We start from the raw sequence: 16,333 nt of genomic DNA, 5'->3' as shown, positions 1-16,333 counted from the left end.
CTAGCCAGGCTGCATCACGAAGAAACAGGAAATCTGAACACACCAATTACTAGTAAGGAAACTGAATCAGGACTCCAAGCCCTCCCAGCAAGGAACAGCTGGGGACCAGACGGCTTCACCAATGGGCTCCATGAAATATTCACAGAAGAATTAACACCAGTCTTTCTCAAACTCTTCCAAAAAACAGAAGAGGAAGGAACACTTCCAAACTTATTCTACGAGGCCAGAATAACCGATACCGAAACTAGACAAGGGCACCAGAAGAAAGGAAAATAGCAGCCCAGCGTCCCTGAGGAACGTAGACGCACAAACTCTCCACAAAATACTAGCAAAATGAACTTGACAATACATTCCCAGGCTCACACACCATAATCAAGTGGGATTAATCCCAAGGACACGAGGGCAGTTCAACGCCTGCAAGTCAATCAATGTGACACACCTCACTAACAAAACAAAGGATAAAAACCATATGATCTCAGTAGATGCGGGAAAAGCACTTGATAAAATCTGGCATCTATTTATGATGAAAACTCTCAACAAAGTGGGCACAGAGAGAACACACCTCAGCATAATAAAGGCCAGACATGACAAATCCTCAGCTAACATCACACTCAATGGCGAAAAGCTGAAAGCACTTCCTCTAAGATCAAGAACAAGACAAGGATGCCCACTCTGACCATTTTTATTCAACATGGAACTGGAAGTCCTGGCCAGAGTAATCAGACAAGAAAAGGAAATAAAGGGCAGCCAGATAGAAACAGAAGACGTAAAACTGTCAGTATTTGCAGACATGATATTATATATAGAAAATCCTAAAGACACCACCAAAGCAAAACAGAACTGGTAGAACCAGTAAACAAATTCAATAAAGTTGTAGGATACAAAATAAATAGACAAAAAGTCTGCTGTGTTATTATACATTAATAAGGAACTCAAAAGAGAGATTAAGAAAACAATTCCATTTACAACTGCACCAAAAAGAACAAAATACCTAGGAATAAATTTAGTCAAGGAGGTGACAGACTTCTACACCGAAGACTACAAGACACTGATGAAAGAAGCGGCAGACACTCTGTGTCCATGGGCTGGAAGAATTGATATTGTTAAGATGTCTAGACTACCCAAAGCAATCTACAGATCAATGCAGTCTCTATCAAAGTTTCAACAGTGTTTTCCACAGAAATAGAAAGTCTTAAAATTTATGAAGCCACAGAAGATCCTAAACAGCCAAAGCACTCTTGAGAAAGAAAAAAGCAGGAGGTACTACAATTTCTAATTTCAAATTGTATTACTAAGCTACAGTAATCAAAGCAGTTTGGTATTGGAATAAAAATAGACACACAGATCAGTGAACACAAAAGAGAGCCCATAAATAAATCCTCACACACATGATTGATTAATTCACGACAAAGGAGTCAAGAATATATAACAGAGTAAGGACAATCTCTTCAATAAGTGACGTTACAAAAACTGGACAGTCACACGTGAGAGAACGAAACTTCTATGCAACTGTGGCCAGAGCCTTACACCACACACACAAATTAACCCAGCATGCATTAAAGACTGGAATGTGAGACCTGAAACCATAAAGCCCCTAGAAGAAAACATAGGTAGCAAGTTCTTTGATTTCAGTCTTGGTGATGATTTTTTGGAGTGGATGCTAAAAGCAAAGGCAACAAGAGCCAAAATGAAGAAGGGGGACGACACCAAACTAAAGCTTCTGCACAGCAAAGGGAATCATCAAGGACACGGAAACGCAACCCACCACGTGGGAGGGAATACTTGCAAATCATACATCTGATAAAATGTTAATATCAAAAACATACGAAGAACTCATACAACTCAACAGTAAAAAAGCAAACAATCTAATTAAAAAACGGGCACAGGATCTGAACAGACACTTTCCCCGGAGAAGACACAGAGACGGACAACAGACGCTGGGCGACGAGAAGACACCCAGCGTCAGTGATCACCAGGAAAATGCAAATGAAAACCAGTGAGACGCCACTCACACCTGCCAGGCGGCTGTCATCAGAACGACAGGGGACAAATAGATAAACAAGATTATACTGTGTAGCACAGGGAAATATATACAAGATCCTGTGGTAGCTCACAGAGAAAAAAATGTGGCAATGAATATCTGTGTGTTCATGTGTAACTGAAAAATTGTGCTCTACACTGGAATTTGACACAACATTGTAAAATGACTATAAATCAATAAAAAATGTTAAAAAAAAAACCAAAAGCGACAGGAGACAAGCGCTGGTGCAGGTGTGGAGAAAAGGGAGCCCTTGTGCACTGTTGGCGCGAACATACACTGATGCAGCCACTATGGAAAACAGCACAGAAGTTCCTCAAAAGATTAAAACTAGGTCCATGTGATTCTGCAGTCCCACTGCTGGGTGTTTAGCTGAAGAAAATAAAAACACTAGCTCGAAAAGACACACGCAGCCCCATGTTCACTGCAGCATTATTTATAAAAGCAAGACGCAGAGGCAGCCACGTGAAGTGTCCAGCAGGGGATGAAAGGATGCAGACGTGGCGGGCGCACACAGCGGGCACCGCTCAGCCACGCGGAAGGGCGTGCGGCCACCTGCAGCATCACAGACGGGACTTAATGGCACTGCGCTATGTGGAGTAAGTCAGAGGAAGACAAGTGCTGGGGGGGGTCTCACTTACATCTAAGAAATCCCCCAGACAAGAGAACAAACTGAAACTGTAAATACAAAGAACTGACTGCTAGTTGCCAGGGGTGCGGTGTGGGCAGCGTGGGTGACAGGGGTCAGAAGGCATGAACCCCCGGTTGTAAGATTAATAAGCCCTGGGCATGCGATGTGCAGCACGGCGACTACAGTTACCACTACCGTGCTGTGCATCTGAAAGTCCCTAAGAGAGCAGATCTTAAAAATTCTCACCATAGGGTAAAAAAAACCTTGTAACTGTGTGGTGATGGGCGTTAAGCACACTTACTGTGGTCATCTCTTCGCAATATAAACAAACACGGAGTCACTCTGTTGTACACCTGAAAGGAGTGTGTTATCTGTCGATTATCTCTCAAAAAGTTATCAAATGATTATACGGAAAGCCACAGACTCTCACTGATGGGAATGCAGATTGGTGGGCAATTTGGGCTCTTCAACCAAATTTAATTTTATTTGTTCTTACCCCCAATAATTCCACTTTTAAGAGTGTATTCTACAGAAACAGCAGTAAGAAATTCAAGAATGTGTGCACAAGTGTGCTTACCAAGGAGATTCATAGTAAGAGCAGAGACTGAGTAGCAGCCTCAGTGTCAAACAAGAGGCGAGAGAGGTCTTTGGAAAACGTACGGGAAAGAAGCCCCAAACTACTGAGTGCGCGGAAGGGCTTTCTGTTTCATTCTACATACTGTTTGATTTAATACCGTAAGCGACATCAGCTTTACAATAAGAAAAAAAATGAATAAAATATTCAATATAATACAAATATTCACAGCCGCCTGTGCTTTTTAAACGTGTAATTGTTATATTCTAAGACAAAGAGAAGAGACAGACAGAGATGTATAAAACACTCGTTCAGAACGTGCAGGGCGGGAGGGCATAGCGCAAGTGGTAGAGCGCGTGCCTAGCACGTAGGAGGTGCTGGGTTCAAGCCCCAGCACCTCCTCCATAAATAAATAAACCTGATTACCCGCCCCTCCACCAAAATGAAATCATTAAACAATACAACAATGAATAAAATATTTTTTAAGAAGTACTGATTGGCCAGTGAAGAGGAATGAAGTTCTGATACACATCACAACGCGGGCCGTGAAACACTACGCTCGGGAGGGGCGGGCGCAGCTCGGGGCGTGGCAGTGCTCAGCTCGAGCGAGGCCCGGGCTGCAGCCCCAGCTCCTCCGCTAGGAAGACAGAGAGAAGAGCCGCCGAGCGACCGCAGCCCGTCAGAGCGCGCTGCACGCCTCCGCCCGGAGGCAGCTCCCGAGTGGGAGGCAGACGTGGCCGCGCGGGACAGGGCGCGACCGCGGAGCCGGGAGGGACGACCAGCTGCCGCGGAGGGACGCAGACGGCTGAAGGCCGGCCGCGGGGGCGCGCACGAAGCCCGCTGAGTCTTCCTTCCCAGCGGGTGAACTGTACGATGGGGGAATCACTGTGAGAGCGCAGCGACGGGCCCTCCGCGCAGAGCCCGCAGAGCCCGCGCCCCGGAGGGGTGACGCGCCGCCGCCTGCAGCTCAGGCGTGAAGAGCGCGGGGCACAGAGAAGAGGGGCGCTCCGAACGGCGGGCGCGGTGGGCTGCCAAGGCGCGGAGGCGGAGGCGCACCGGGCTGGGCCCGGAGGGCAGGGAGGCGGGAACGCCTGGGCCTCGACAGAAGCACCACCAGCTCTTCCCTGGGGCGGGCCAGGCTCGGCCTGGACCCCCAGGCACCCCCCCAGACCCCCCCACCCCGCCCCAGTGAAGCCACACTGGGCACCGCGCCGACTGCGGCACCTCGTTACCCGAGAAGCGGGGACAAGCTGGAGTAAGTTAAAAGAGAAACGGCAGGCGAGACTGCGAAGCTGGAAGGGTCACTTTCCGAGGCAGGATCGTTACGCAGCAGTGGACCCGAGCTGGCTGAGACTGAGACACGGAGTGTGATGATCACCTACAAACGTCCGGGCTGTGACAGGAGCGGGAGGAGTGACGGGTCCCGGGGGGGGGAGCAGAGCTAGAAGTGACGGGGGGTGGGGGTGGGGGGGGATCAGAGGGCGACCAGAAGGCTGTGCTTTTTCCGGCGTCTAATGAATCGTTTGCCCTTGGAAAGAAAGGTGTTTAAAATCGAGAGGATCAGAGGAATCAAAGCGCTGAGAGAAGGAAGTGTTCCTTCACCAGCGGGAGTTGCTCTCGGCCTGGCAGCCTTTCTCCGTCTCCAGGGGTCACGCGAGGTTTGCATTTCACCTGAAAGCGGCAGTGGGTGTGGGCTTGGGGAGCAGGGAGAGATTGCACCGGCTCCTGATCCACGATGTGCTAAAACTTCCTGTCTCGAAAAGAAACTCAAAGATCCACCTTCCTTGTGAGACTGGAATTACTTTTTAAAGGAGGGTTCTTGTTCTGACCTTGAACTGCAAAGCTTCCATCATCCTGAAGTCCGAGGAGGGCGTCTGGGAATGTGCCATGAGAAGTCTCGACGGGTTAGGGAGGAAAAACTGAAGACAGGTGTGCTTCACAGCACAGGTGTGAAAACAAGTCTCCGGAAGGATTAGTACCTCGTTAGTTTAAAATACTTCATTAGCATATCACACGTGGAAAAGGAGTTTTCTGCATGGTTTCAGTACGTGGCGGGTCCCATGGACGAACCAGGGAGGGTGTACCCAGCTTCCGACACTTGGTTTGCCAGACCTCACACAAGATACTCCTGTCTCCTTCTCCTGCGTCCCTTCTCCCACCAGCCTGTCCATCTCTCACCTCCTCCCCAGCGAAAGGCCCCTTTAGACTTCACACCAGAAAAGAATTTCCCAAAAGTACTAATATGTAATATTTGGGATTTGATGAAAATCTCATTACACCCTCGCTGCAATGAATCAAATCCTTCTCTCCCGCTTCCCTTCCTTGTTATAGGTACAAACCCAAGCTCGGCGGAGGTGAAACTGAGCCATCCGCCCGGATCGCCCGCCTCCTCACCTCGGCCAGCCGGTTCCACGCGGCGAGCTCTGCACGGACAGGCGCTGTCTCCTTGTTCACTGTCTCACAAACACTGTAAGTGCAGGGAGCACACAGGTTTACACAAACCCCCGCTACACAGATGCAGCTTTCTGTGCACATATTGAAGGCTTTGCATCCCAAGGCAAACAACAAGAACCCTACAAACATGTCCAAGGAAGTTCATTTCCACTAAACTGCAAGACAGACTTGTTCCCATGAATCCTGCAGACTCCTCCTGTCGCGTAAGCACTGAGGCTTGTAACTCAGCATCTTCGTTTCCTCCATGTAGAAAACGTCTAACACAGCCTTCCTCAAGCACCTCGGGCCTCTTTCTACTCAGCCTTAGCTGAACTGACGTGTCCCGGAGGGAGGGGCTCCTGAAGTAACAGACGCACAGGATCGCGCCTCCGGTCAGAAAACACAGCAGGAGAGACTCTGCTGAGAGAAGCGGGGGCGAGAGAGCCTGCAGCAGCAGGACCGCGAGGACCGCGTCCTGCGCGGGGGCTGCCGCCCTCAGACGCACCGGGATGGCCCAGGACCCTCGAGCCGGGCGGGCCGTCACTAGGGCGACGCAGGCAGGAGACACGCACCTCTGCAGGGCCCGTGGCGCTCCTGTTCTTCCACGCCGCCATGACTCGTTTTTTAAAATCCCTGGGTCAAAGGGTATACACTTTTTTAAAGCTTCTAATGTGTAAACAAACTGCTGAGAGTAGTTGTACTAACTTTCAGCCCCCAGGCAACAAATAAGGGTGACCATTCATTCCCCTGCCTCCCGGCCCCCTGGGGCCCCACCCTCCCTGCCCCCCCCCCCCCGCCCCTGCCAAGACGACAGCTCATCTGCAGTTCCTCATGGCTCTCTTCATTGGTAGTGAAGCCAAAAACAGAGGCAAAGCATTGAAAGATACATTTATTGGCCATTTCTTCTGTGAAACTCCTGGTAGCGCCCTTTCCAGGCTGCTTCTCTTGGCTGAGTCCGTTCCTCGCTGACCTGGTCGCAACCCGGATACAAGTGCTCACGTCTCTGCATCTGTTTCCTGCAGTAGCTTCCAAGCACTTCAGCCCTGGTTTGTGGGCACCATCCTTCCAAAACAGGTTGGATCAGGTTCGCTCCGCCCCTTCTCACGTCTTAGACAATTTCCTACCTAAAAATGGAGCCCAGACTCTTCGGCAGGGCGGCCGCCGTCCGGCCCCATCCCACCTCCCAGTTTCGTGTCCTGGCACATCCGAGCCACACCCCAACTTTGCCCTCCACTTTGATGCGGCTTTCTGGTCCTGGGCTGTGGACGATCTCTTCCCATCTCACCGTCCCTCCTGGCTGAGACCAGCCTCCCCTTTCGTCCGCGGACACTTCCCTTTGCAGAAGTGAATACTGCCAAAGTATGACTTCTGTCTCGTGTTTCGAGAGTTGGCTATATGTTTAATTCCCCACTCTTCGGCCAACTCCTCGGTGAATTCTTTTCACATACCAAGGCCGCCTAGCAAAACAGCCTGCACAGAGCAGACATCAAAAAACAACTGGAGAACGAACTAAAGGAACACATGCTAATCCTGGGGGAAACACTGATAACTTCCCAAAGAGCTTTTTAAGATAAATCCGAAGCATCTCCAAATCAAGACAGTGTGATGACGCAGACCTCAGGGCAGGGCACGTCAGCCTCGCACCGCAACACCCACGCTGCTGACAGTTCCCGAAAGACGGGCTACGGGACAAGTATCGGGTACGAAGGTGGCCTCCGGCAGGAATTCTCCGGCTTTGTCTGCTGAATGTTATTGTAATGTGTTCTGTTCTTAGTAGCTATTCCAGCCCTCACTGAACTCGGGGTAGTAATATGATTTCTAGAGGGACTCGAGCCAAGAATCACAGTGTAACAGCAACTCAATCTGGATGCTCAAAGCCACACACTGGAAGGGTGAGCCTCAGAGGTCGGGGTGCGGACTCCAGCCTCCGCGCTGCTCAGGGGAGAAGAGGAGCCCAACCTCACACCGACACAAACACGGCCATGAAAGATTGGCTGGGAGGGGAGCCGCTCGGGCGCCCTTCCTGCTCTCCACGGCGGGACGACCGTCCGAGAGCAGAGCTGGCGGCGTGCAGGAGGCTAAGGAGCGGGGCTGGGCGGGCGGAGGACCAGAAGCACAGCTGAGGAAGGGCTGCCTGACCGCTCGGCACAGGTCAGGACGTCAGAACCGGCGCGGCATCTCTCCAGAGCCACGGAAAGGCAGCAGGGGGGCTAGCACAAGTCCACGGAATAAGTGGGCCTCAAGAGAGAAAATTTCAAATTTTCAAATTACTTCCTTCAAAGTAGCCACTCTCTACTGACAGACACAAGGATGAGTTGAAAGCGGAGGACGTCTGGATGGGTTTAGAGAAGGGATGGTGACAAGGGACGTCGCTGAACGAATTCAGCCGTAGCTGGCAGTGACTCGGATTAACTCGTTTCTGTGGATGGTCTAGTGGTGAGCAGGAGGTTTGACAGAGATGCTCGGTGTGGTTTAAGCAGACGAGAATCTGCCCCTGAGGTTTCTAACAGTTAGACTCCGAGGTGTGAGCCGTGCAGGGGTCGACTGCAGCCTTCAGGGTGGACGGCCCAGCAGAAGTGGTCCTCAGGCCCGGCCCGGCCTGGGCTCCAGCCCAACCCCACTTACCCAAGAGGTGTGAGGACGTGACAGAAGCCGAGTGCGGATTTGTGAACAACTGGAATAAACTGCAGCCTATCTTGCCATGATATCCAACGAATAAAACATGAAACTTCAGTGGCCAGGTGGCCTGTGGGCACGGCGGGCGCTTCACGCCCATTCACTCTCCCACAGGAATTGGTCACTTTTCCACTTTGCAGAATCCCTCCAGCGTTTAGCAACAGGGAACGTCAAAGTGGCCTTTGAAGACTCTGCCTCACGGGCACTTCCCACACGTTACGGTGAGCTCCCAAGGGCCCTCTTCCCTGATGCTCAGGGCTGAGCCTGCAGCCTGAATTTCCGGTTTTCTTCCTGAAGTCTCCCCGGACCCCAGCTGCCCCCTGCTAGCGCCCGAAGCCACGGCCACCCTGGCCCCGGACTCCGTAGGCTGACGGGAAGTGGCCGTGACCGTGAGGTTCCTGCTGGGCTTCCCCACCCCCTTCCCGACCTTGCAACCGACTCCTGGCCGGCAATGCCTGGATTTGTTCTCACGAGGAGAGGCTGTGGCCGCTTAGACAGAAAGTAAGGAGATGACACTGCTCCTCCGTGACTGACCGCGAACGAAATGGCACAATAAAAAATTCTGTACACACACGATCCGCAGTCAAGGCTCCACTGCTGACTACACGCTCCTGCGCAGGGACTTCCTCAAGATCCACTGGAGATAAAGGAACGTCCTGCTCTCCTCCCCTCGCCACAGGCGGCCAGGCAGGAGGGACCCCCAGTGCTCAGGCCTCTCAAGGCAGGAAGATTTCAGTGGCACCCCGTTACTGTCAAGGGCGGCGCCCGGCACGTGGGAGGCGCTCCCTCAACAGTTGCTGCGTGGGTGCGCGCCGTGTGCCTTCGGGGACTCAGGTTTTTCAAAAGTTAAAAACAAAGCAAAAATAAAAACAAATCAAGAGCCTCCCGGCTTCCCGGCCACGGCGCCCACAACCCTGCGGTGACCCTGTGCTGACACAAGGCACCCAGGTCAGGTTTCCGCACCAGCCCCGCCCCCAGGGAGACGCGGGGCCTGGGGGCGGGCAGTTCCTCCAGCCTGGAAGGAGCCGCGGGAGCCCCCGGCCGCTCCCGGCCCTCACAGGCGGGAAAGTGAGGCCTGAGGGGCCGACGCGGCTCGGGCGGATGGAGCTGGAGCTTCAGGACAAGGCACGGGACATCCTTCAAGCCCCACCGGCGAGTGGGGGGCCCAAACCCCACTGTCTGCAGACGCACAGCTGCTCCGCAGAGAAAGAGAGGAGGCCCCCTGCCTCAGAGGAGGCTTCCCAGGGACCTGGTCTGGCTCCTAACCGCCAGACCTCCGAGGAGCGGCCAATCACTGTCACTCATCGGCTTTTGAAGGTCAGTGGCAGGCAAGGATTTGTGAAGGTCAACAACCGACAGCCGAGTGACCCTGGTGGATTGGGGTCAACGGTCTCCAGGACCAAGACACAGGCTGCTGGCACCTGTCACTCCAAAGGAACCTCCTTGGACACAGCAGGAGCTGGACCCAGGCACGTACAGGGACGTAAGGTCCAGTTTTGGACAGATATCTGCAGAGAAACCAGCACGAGCTTTTGCCGTCTGATCATTCTCGTTTGTACCTGCAGATGTTACAAACGCACTAACACCTCAATTTCTAAGAACCCACCTCAGTCTAGGCACTTTCAAGATGCTGGCTGCTCTCCTGCTAAAGCCTTCTTCCCCGGCTGAGATCACTGGAGTTCTACGTGACCTTCAGCCTCCCGGGTTACTCTCTTTCTTGAAAGGCTGTATCTTGATGCGGGAGTTACACCTTCCCTGAGCGAGAAGGGGAAGAGAGTGGGTGGAGGAGGAGACAGAAGACACGCCCAAAGAAGATGAACCGGGGACTAGAACAGGTTTACACCGGTCTGACTGGCGCCCTACACACTGTTTCAAGAGCCAAAGGAGTGGGGACTCCTGTCTCATGGAAAAATGTTCCAGAACACCAAAGGAATTTGATGCAGCAGCCATTCAAAGAACAAGCCAGTTGCGACTACAGTTGGTTACACTGATTTGCAGAATTGAAATTTGCTAAGAGTGCAGAACTTTAACAAAGGTAAGTACTGTGAGGTGATGACAGTGCTGGTTAGCCTGCTGGGGGCCCTGTCACGCTGTCCACTTCACACACCTGACAGTGTGGGGTCAACTGCACCCCAGTAAAGCCGAAAAGAAGGACCAAAGCAAGCACTTGTGGGGAGCTTCACGCAGCCCCCTGTGGAGAAGGTGCACCAGGTCTCGCTGTACTGGCCAGAATGGGGGGTGGGCTCCACCCTCAGAAGCGGCGGGGTGGGACAGGACGCCCGCCTGAGCAAGAGAAGATGGGGGAGTCGGGGGACCATCCGACCCGAGGCAGCTCCTGTGGGGGGTTCTCTCCATCGTGGGGGGCCCTCTCCATCACGGGGGGCCCTCTCCATCACAGGGGGCTCTCTCCATCATGGGGGGCTCTCTCCATCACGGGGGGGCTCTCTCCATCACAGGGGGGCCCTCTCCATCGTCGGGGGCCCTCTCCATCACGGGGGGCTCTCTCCATCATGGGGGGGCTCTCTCCATCACAGGGGGGCCCTCTCCATCGTCGGGGGCTCTCTCCGTCATGGGGGGCTCTCTCCATCACGGGGGGGCTCTCTCCATCACAGGGGGGCCCTCTCCATCGTCGGGGGCCCTCTCCATCACGGGGGGCTCTCTTCATCACGAGGGGGCTCTCTCCATCACGGGGGGCTCTCTCCATCATGGGGGGCTCTCTCCATCACGGAGGCTCTCTCCACCACAGGGGGGCTCTCTCCATACGGGGGCCTCTCTCCATCATTGCTCCATCAGCCCCAGGCCGGCTGCCCATGGTCCCCAGACAGGGCTTAGGAGTGAACTGCGTGGGTTCAGCCAACTGTGCCAGGGCAGGACAGGTGTTGGCAAAGCACAGCCCCGAGGGAGGATAAAGAGCCCCTGCAGAGACATTTTAAATTATCTGCTATTCACTCTCCTCCCCCCGAGGCAGCGGCAGTGCTGGGTCGGCACACTAGGCCTGGAACATTCAGGCAGCCGTCTCTCTCCTTGGGCTGGAAGGCAGCTGCAGGGGCACAGGGGCTTCGTGGAGGTGATCCTCTCCTGGGGCTGCAGGGGAGCAGGTCTGAGCTGGAAGGAGCCGTCCAGGCCCTATCGGGCCACTCAGTGTGCCTCATGCAAGAAGAAGGGGGATGTGGTGATGTCTGCCTGCTCTCCCGTGGTGACGCTCAGGAGTGAGCACAGCCCCTCCAGGCAGAACAAAGTGAGGCTGCAGCCCAGCTGCGCGCCCGAGCAGAGGGACGAGGAAGGCTGAGCCAGGGATGCGGTCTTCCCAGCACCCACACCTGCAAACACCCGGAGCACCCCACCCCGCGGCATCTAGGAACTGACACGAAGCCTGTGCTCAGTATAACCTTCTAAAAACACACACGACGTTTACGGCAAATGCAGTGTTAGCCCCCCCAAACTCACCAGGACCCAGTCATTGAGCTCTATGAAAATAACTAAGTTAAGAAATTTAAAATCTCAGACTGCCTGTGTATTTACTGAAGGGAGAGCCATGTGTCTGCAAAGTGTCAGTGGGAAATTTCCCACCACTGTCACAGCTCTGAGGCAGGTGACCTCGGAACTGCGGCTCTGCTCCTCGAGCGGCCGTCAGCTCTGTGTGAGCCGGTGCCAGGGCCGCAGTCGTGGAGACTGATGAGGTCGCCTGCCCAGCAGCTGGCAAGGGACTCGGGAAGGAGGCGGAGCTGCCTTCTGCAGGAGGCATGGTGTGGGAAACGGGGCCTGGAATTTCAGTTATGAGCTGGGATTCTGGAAGATGACGGACCGCGGTCAAGCGTGGGCTGCCCTAGAACACACAGCGACGCCTGAGTCTGCCGTCCTCAGTGCAGCCTCTCTGTGCCGTCACAGCATCCTACTCTGACACCACCTCCATCTGCTTTTTAAAAGAAAGCCCCTCTGGGGCTCCAGAGCCACACGTAAAACGGTGTAAGATTTACACTTATCTGAAAAATTACGGCCACGTCTCTCTTCCGATACCAAGTGAGTGGGGGCACGGGTTCAGTACACGGTGATGAACGGAAAGACAGCCCGTGTAGTCTGATACCGTTTATTTCAACTTTGTATCACACTGAACAACACTGCACCTCGTCTGTGGAAACAAACATGTACGCCAGAAGGTGGAAACGAGGCCTGTAGAGCTGCACACCGGTTTAGGGCAGTGGTGGCCACTGCAGGTGAAAACAGAAAAATGGAACTGGGCACAGAGAGGACTTAACTACATTTACCATTTAGAAAGTCTGAAGCAGAACAAAGCAATACTCGTTAATTCTGAGTACCAAGGTGATGCTACACTCATCCCCACACGTTTTCTGAATGCTTGGAAAAGTTCACGAACGATAACTTGGTACATGTAGCCACACGCAAGAAAGGGAGGAGCGTGGGGGCCGAGATCGGAGCTCAACGCATATGACGGAAAACGTGGCCACTGTAGGTCTTCACAGAGGAAACACTCTTCTGGAATCGTCTGCAAAAGAATGTTTGTGACCCAAAGTGTATATTTAACACTGTTCTCCTGGGTCACAACGTGGGTCTAGAGCGACAAGAAGACTGAAATTAAGAAACCCAGATACGACTGAGAAGCAGGGTCGGAAGTCCCACACTCAAGACCCCAGAACAAGGGACGGTTCCAAGGTGGCCGTGGGGCGCATCAGACTGGTTTTTAGTAAAACAGCAACTGGAAACGACGCTGCTGACCTCAGCAAGTTCCGCCCACGAGCGCTGATTCTCACAGCGCCCCGCCCACGGAGAGATGAGGCCGGGGTGGAGGAGTCAGGGAAACGAAGGCCAGAGAGACGGGCCGGAGCGGGGAGCAGGCGGGTCCCAGGCGCCTGGAGCTGAGGCGCGGGCCCTTCACGCCCGAGCCGCATGGACGCAGGAGAGGAAGCCCCGCCCCCGCCTGCGCCCCGAGTCTTGCTCTGAAACAGCCACACTGGGAGAAGGACAAGGGCCTGGGCGGCTCCTACACCGACAGTCAGAGCATCCAAAGCTACTGAGTGGCCCAGGGGAACCCGTCTTGAGTCAGCAGATAAATAATCAGCGAGGCGTGTGCTAAGCACTCCTTCCACACGTGGTTTGTGGCTTTAGAAGACAGACATGGGTCTGGCAGTGAAGAAACTCATCTAACTGGAGAATAAGAACCATAATTACGAAATACAAAACAATGGACTAGAATTCACTCACTCACTAAGTTACTGAGCAAGCACCAACCACCTACTGTGGTGCTGGTTTTTAAGATGAAAAGGACCCGATTCCTGCCTGCCGCAGGCAGGCTGCCTAGAACGGGAGGACAGACATGAAAACCAGTAAAACCCGAGCGCCACGGGCGCTCCAGGCGCCCCGAGGGGGCCGCACATCGGGCCAGGGTGTCAGGAAGAATCAGAGAAGAAATGAGGTCCGAGCTGAGTTTTAACAAGCTCAGAGTCCCATCCAGGGGCTCCCCAGGGAGACCGAGGGAGGGCAGCGCAGGCAGAAGGACCATCGTGAGCAACAGGGCAGGAGTGTGAGAACGGCACGCAGCCGAGCGGTCTAAGGGCTGCACATCGAGGAGAGGGCGAGACGAGGTGTGCGTGCAGCACCAAGGCCAAGGACCGTGACAACCGGTGCGCACCGAGCCCACCTGCCGCCTCCCCCGCCCCCCCATTCCTTCAACAAGTCTTCATGGAGCAGGCGCTGCATGCCAGGCAGCATTCTCCGTACAGGGGACACAGTGTTGAAAAGGTGGACGAGGCTCTGGTCCTGTCCTCACGGGGTGCCAGCGAGGGGGGCGTGTGGCGGTGAGGCACACGGGACGCACAGAGCTGAACGGCACAACGACGGGTGCGGGAGGCCGCAGCCCCAAAGAAGACACCCGTGGAACAGACCAGCGCGCATACTCAGCCGCGGTCAGCGTCTCATATCCTGGGCTCCAAAACCTGCAGTCCAGCCCCGACCACAGGAGGCAGGTCACTGTATTGCTACAGGTCACCTTTCTCAGGAGCCTGCATCGCTCCCTTAAGCTCCTACTTGGTGGCAGAAAATTGGTTGGTTTCCCCGCCGATCTTGAGCAGCTTCGGAGAAGCTTCCGGAAGGTGTGCTTAGCTACCGTGCTCCCTGACAGGTGACCCCTGGCACCGGCTCCCCAGGCGGCCCGGGTGCTGCTGAAGACGCAGCCTCTCATGCCTCCTGCAACACCGCAGGCAGCGGAAGCGCGTCTTCAGTCAGGCAGAGACGCGGCGACACTGGCGCGACCCTGGCACGGGAGCGGAACTGTCCTGGTGACTGTGGTAGCTGGACTGCAACGTCCCGGGCAGTGGCATGTCCACTGAAAAATTCTTGGTTTGAAATTTTCTATCTTGGTCTCACCCTGAAGATACATTTTTTTTCCTGAGAAAAGACTAAGTCTGTTCAGGCATATTTGAGAAACAGGACGGAGCCAAAACACTTTTTTCATTTCGAAGACAAGCTGTTTCACAAAGAAGTAATTTAATGCCAGTTAAGCTTCGGTGCACCTCTGTGTCAGGGTTCTAAGATGTGCTGCCTCGCTCCAAGATCCTGAAGCTTCTAAAGCTAACCAGCCATGTGCCTTTCAGTTGCATTTTTCCTATGTGGCTGTTAGTATCAAAAGGAGCTACCAGAAATCCATGTAATTCTGTCCTTTAAGTTTTTCCTTCTTTCAAGAAGAAAGAAGTGAAAATTTCTACGGAACGTGCGAATCTGAGAGGGAGGCCTTACCTTTCCCATCACGTAAGTAAGAATGGTAACTGGCAGGCTGTCGTTAACTGGGGCAGTTACGAGGCCGCGTCCACACCGCGGGGCAGTCAGTCCGGCCCTGACCCCGGAGTGCACGTCTCCACCTGCGGGCTGGCACTGCCACCTGTAACCCCGCCCCACGGGAGGTGTCCTATTCAGCACAGTCTTCCTTCACGCATTATGTGTAAACAAACAGGAAGCACTTGGCTGGAAAACGGCACAGCTTCACCATTCTGATGAAGAGTTTCAGCAAATTTGCACCCCCTGTGTCTCCTGGTTGGGGTGAGCAGTCTACGAGGGGCTGGGGAACCCCCCCGCTACCCCCCAGCTGCAGCTAGGAACAAAAGCGGCCTGAGATTAATGTTTTAAGACGGCTCTGTTTCTTTTCCTACTTTAATTTCTCAACGTTTACCCAGTTTTTCTTTCCTTCGCTTCCCACGTCTGCTTTCTCTCTCTCCTCATCCTGTTTCCTCCTTGTTTCTTTTGTTCGTGGTTTTGTCTCCAGCCTAGCCTTCTCGTTTCTTTACTGAACTAAACAAATCACAAATTGACAAAAAAGAGAACCGGTGGACTTCAGACAGCAGTAAACAGAAAATGCAGCCCAAGAGCGTAACCCAGACCAGCTCACCTCACAGGACTTGGTAGATTGTGACCCTCAGTTCCCCAGAGACAACTGGAGATTCGTCAAGGATCCAGACATCCCCACCCAGACTCCCCCGCAAGGGCACCTTCATTAGTGGCTGTCACTTCCGTGGACAGATTCTCCTGAGCCCCCTCCCTTCTAAACCAGCCCTTCCTGACTCTCGAGCAAGTCACGCAGAAGCAGGAGTAAAGCGGGACCTGCTTCCAATGCGAACTCCTAACGTCTGCTGAAAGACCAAGCATCGCTCAGAGCCTGGACTCTGCGCACCGGCCCCTCCGAGGTGGCGCCCCCCACAGTGGCCTGAGCAGCTGCCGGCTCTGCCAGGACGCTGCCCCGCCAGGCGCGAGGCCCACCTGTTCCCGGGTCATCTTCTGCAGCTCGCTCTCCCACGCGGCCTGGTCGTCGTCCAGGTTGTAGGAAGCTGGCGGAGTGAGTCCTCGAAGGATCAGGGGGTCTCGGTCGTGGCAGAGGGCTGTCAGGTGTCCGATGTACAGCTTTAGTTTGCTTCTATTTTGGTCAAGTTCTAAGAGGGGCTGGATGATCTGAGGTGAAAAAAAAGAGCCAAGGTCA

At 54.0% G+C, this 16,333-nt stretch overlaps 2 protein-coding genes across 8 annotated transcripts in view; one reads left to right on the top strand and one right to left on the bottom strand.

Moving 5' to 3' along the window:
- Nucleotides 1-16,333, top strand: part of FBXL14 (F-box and leucine rich repeat protein 14) — a 429,592-nt gene that overhangs the window by 63,949 nt on the left and 349,310 nt on the right. The window lies entirely within an intron of this gene.
- The window catches only part of ERC1 (ELKS/RAB6-interacting/CAST family member 1), a 294,829-nt gene that overhangs the window by 6,019 nt on the left and 272,477 nt on the right, over nucleotides 1-16,333 (bottom strand). For all 7 annotated transcript variants that reach the window (XM_072954473.1, XM_072954472.1, XM_072954475.1 and 4 more), the window contains one exon: nucleotides 16,117-16,305. In XM_072954473.1, coding sequence (XP_072810574.1) covers nucleotides 16,117-16,305 — 189 coding nt within the window. The remainder of the gene's footprint in view (nucleotides 1-16,116; nucleotides 16,306-16,333) is intronic.

The sequence above is a fragment of the Vicugna pacos genome, chromosome 34 (assembly GCF_048564905.1).
Source record: "Vicugna pacos chromosome 34, VicPac4, whole genome shotgun sequence".
Lineage (NCBI taxonomy): Eukaryota > Metazoa > Chordata > Mammalia > Artiodactyla > Camelidae > Vicugna > Vicugna pacos.
This window is presented reverse-complemented; position numbering and strand designations above follow the sequence as displayed.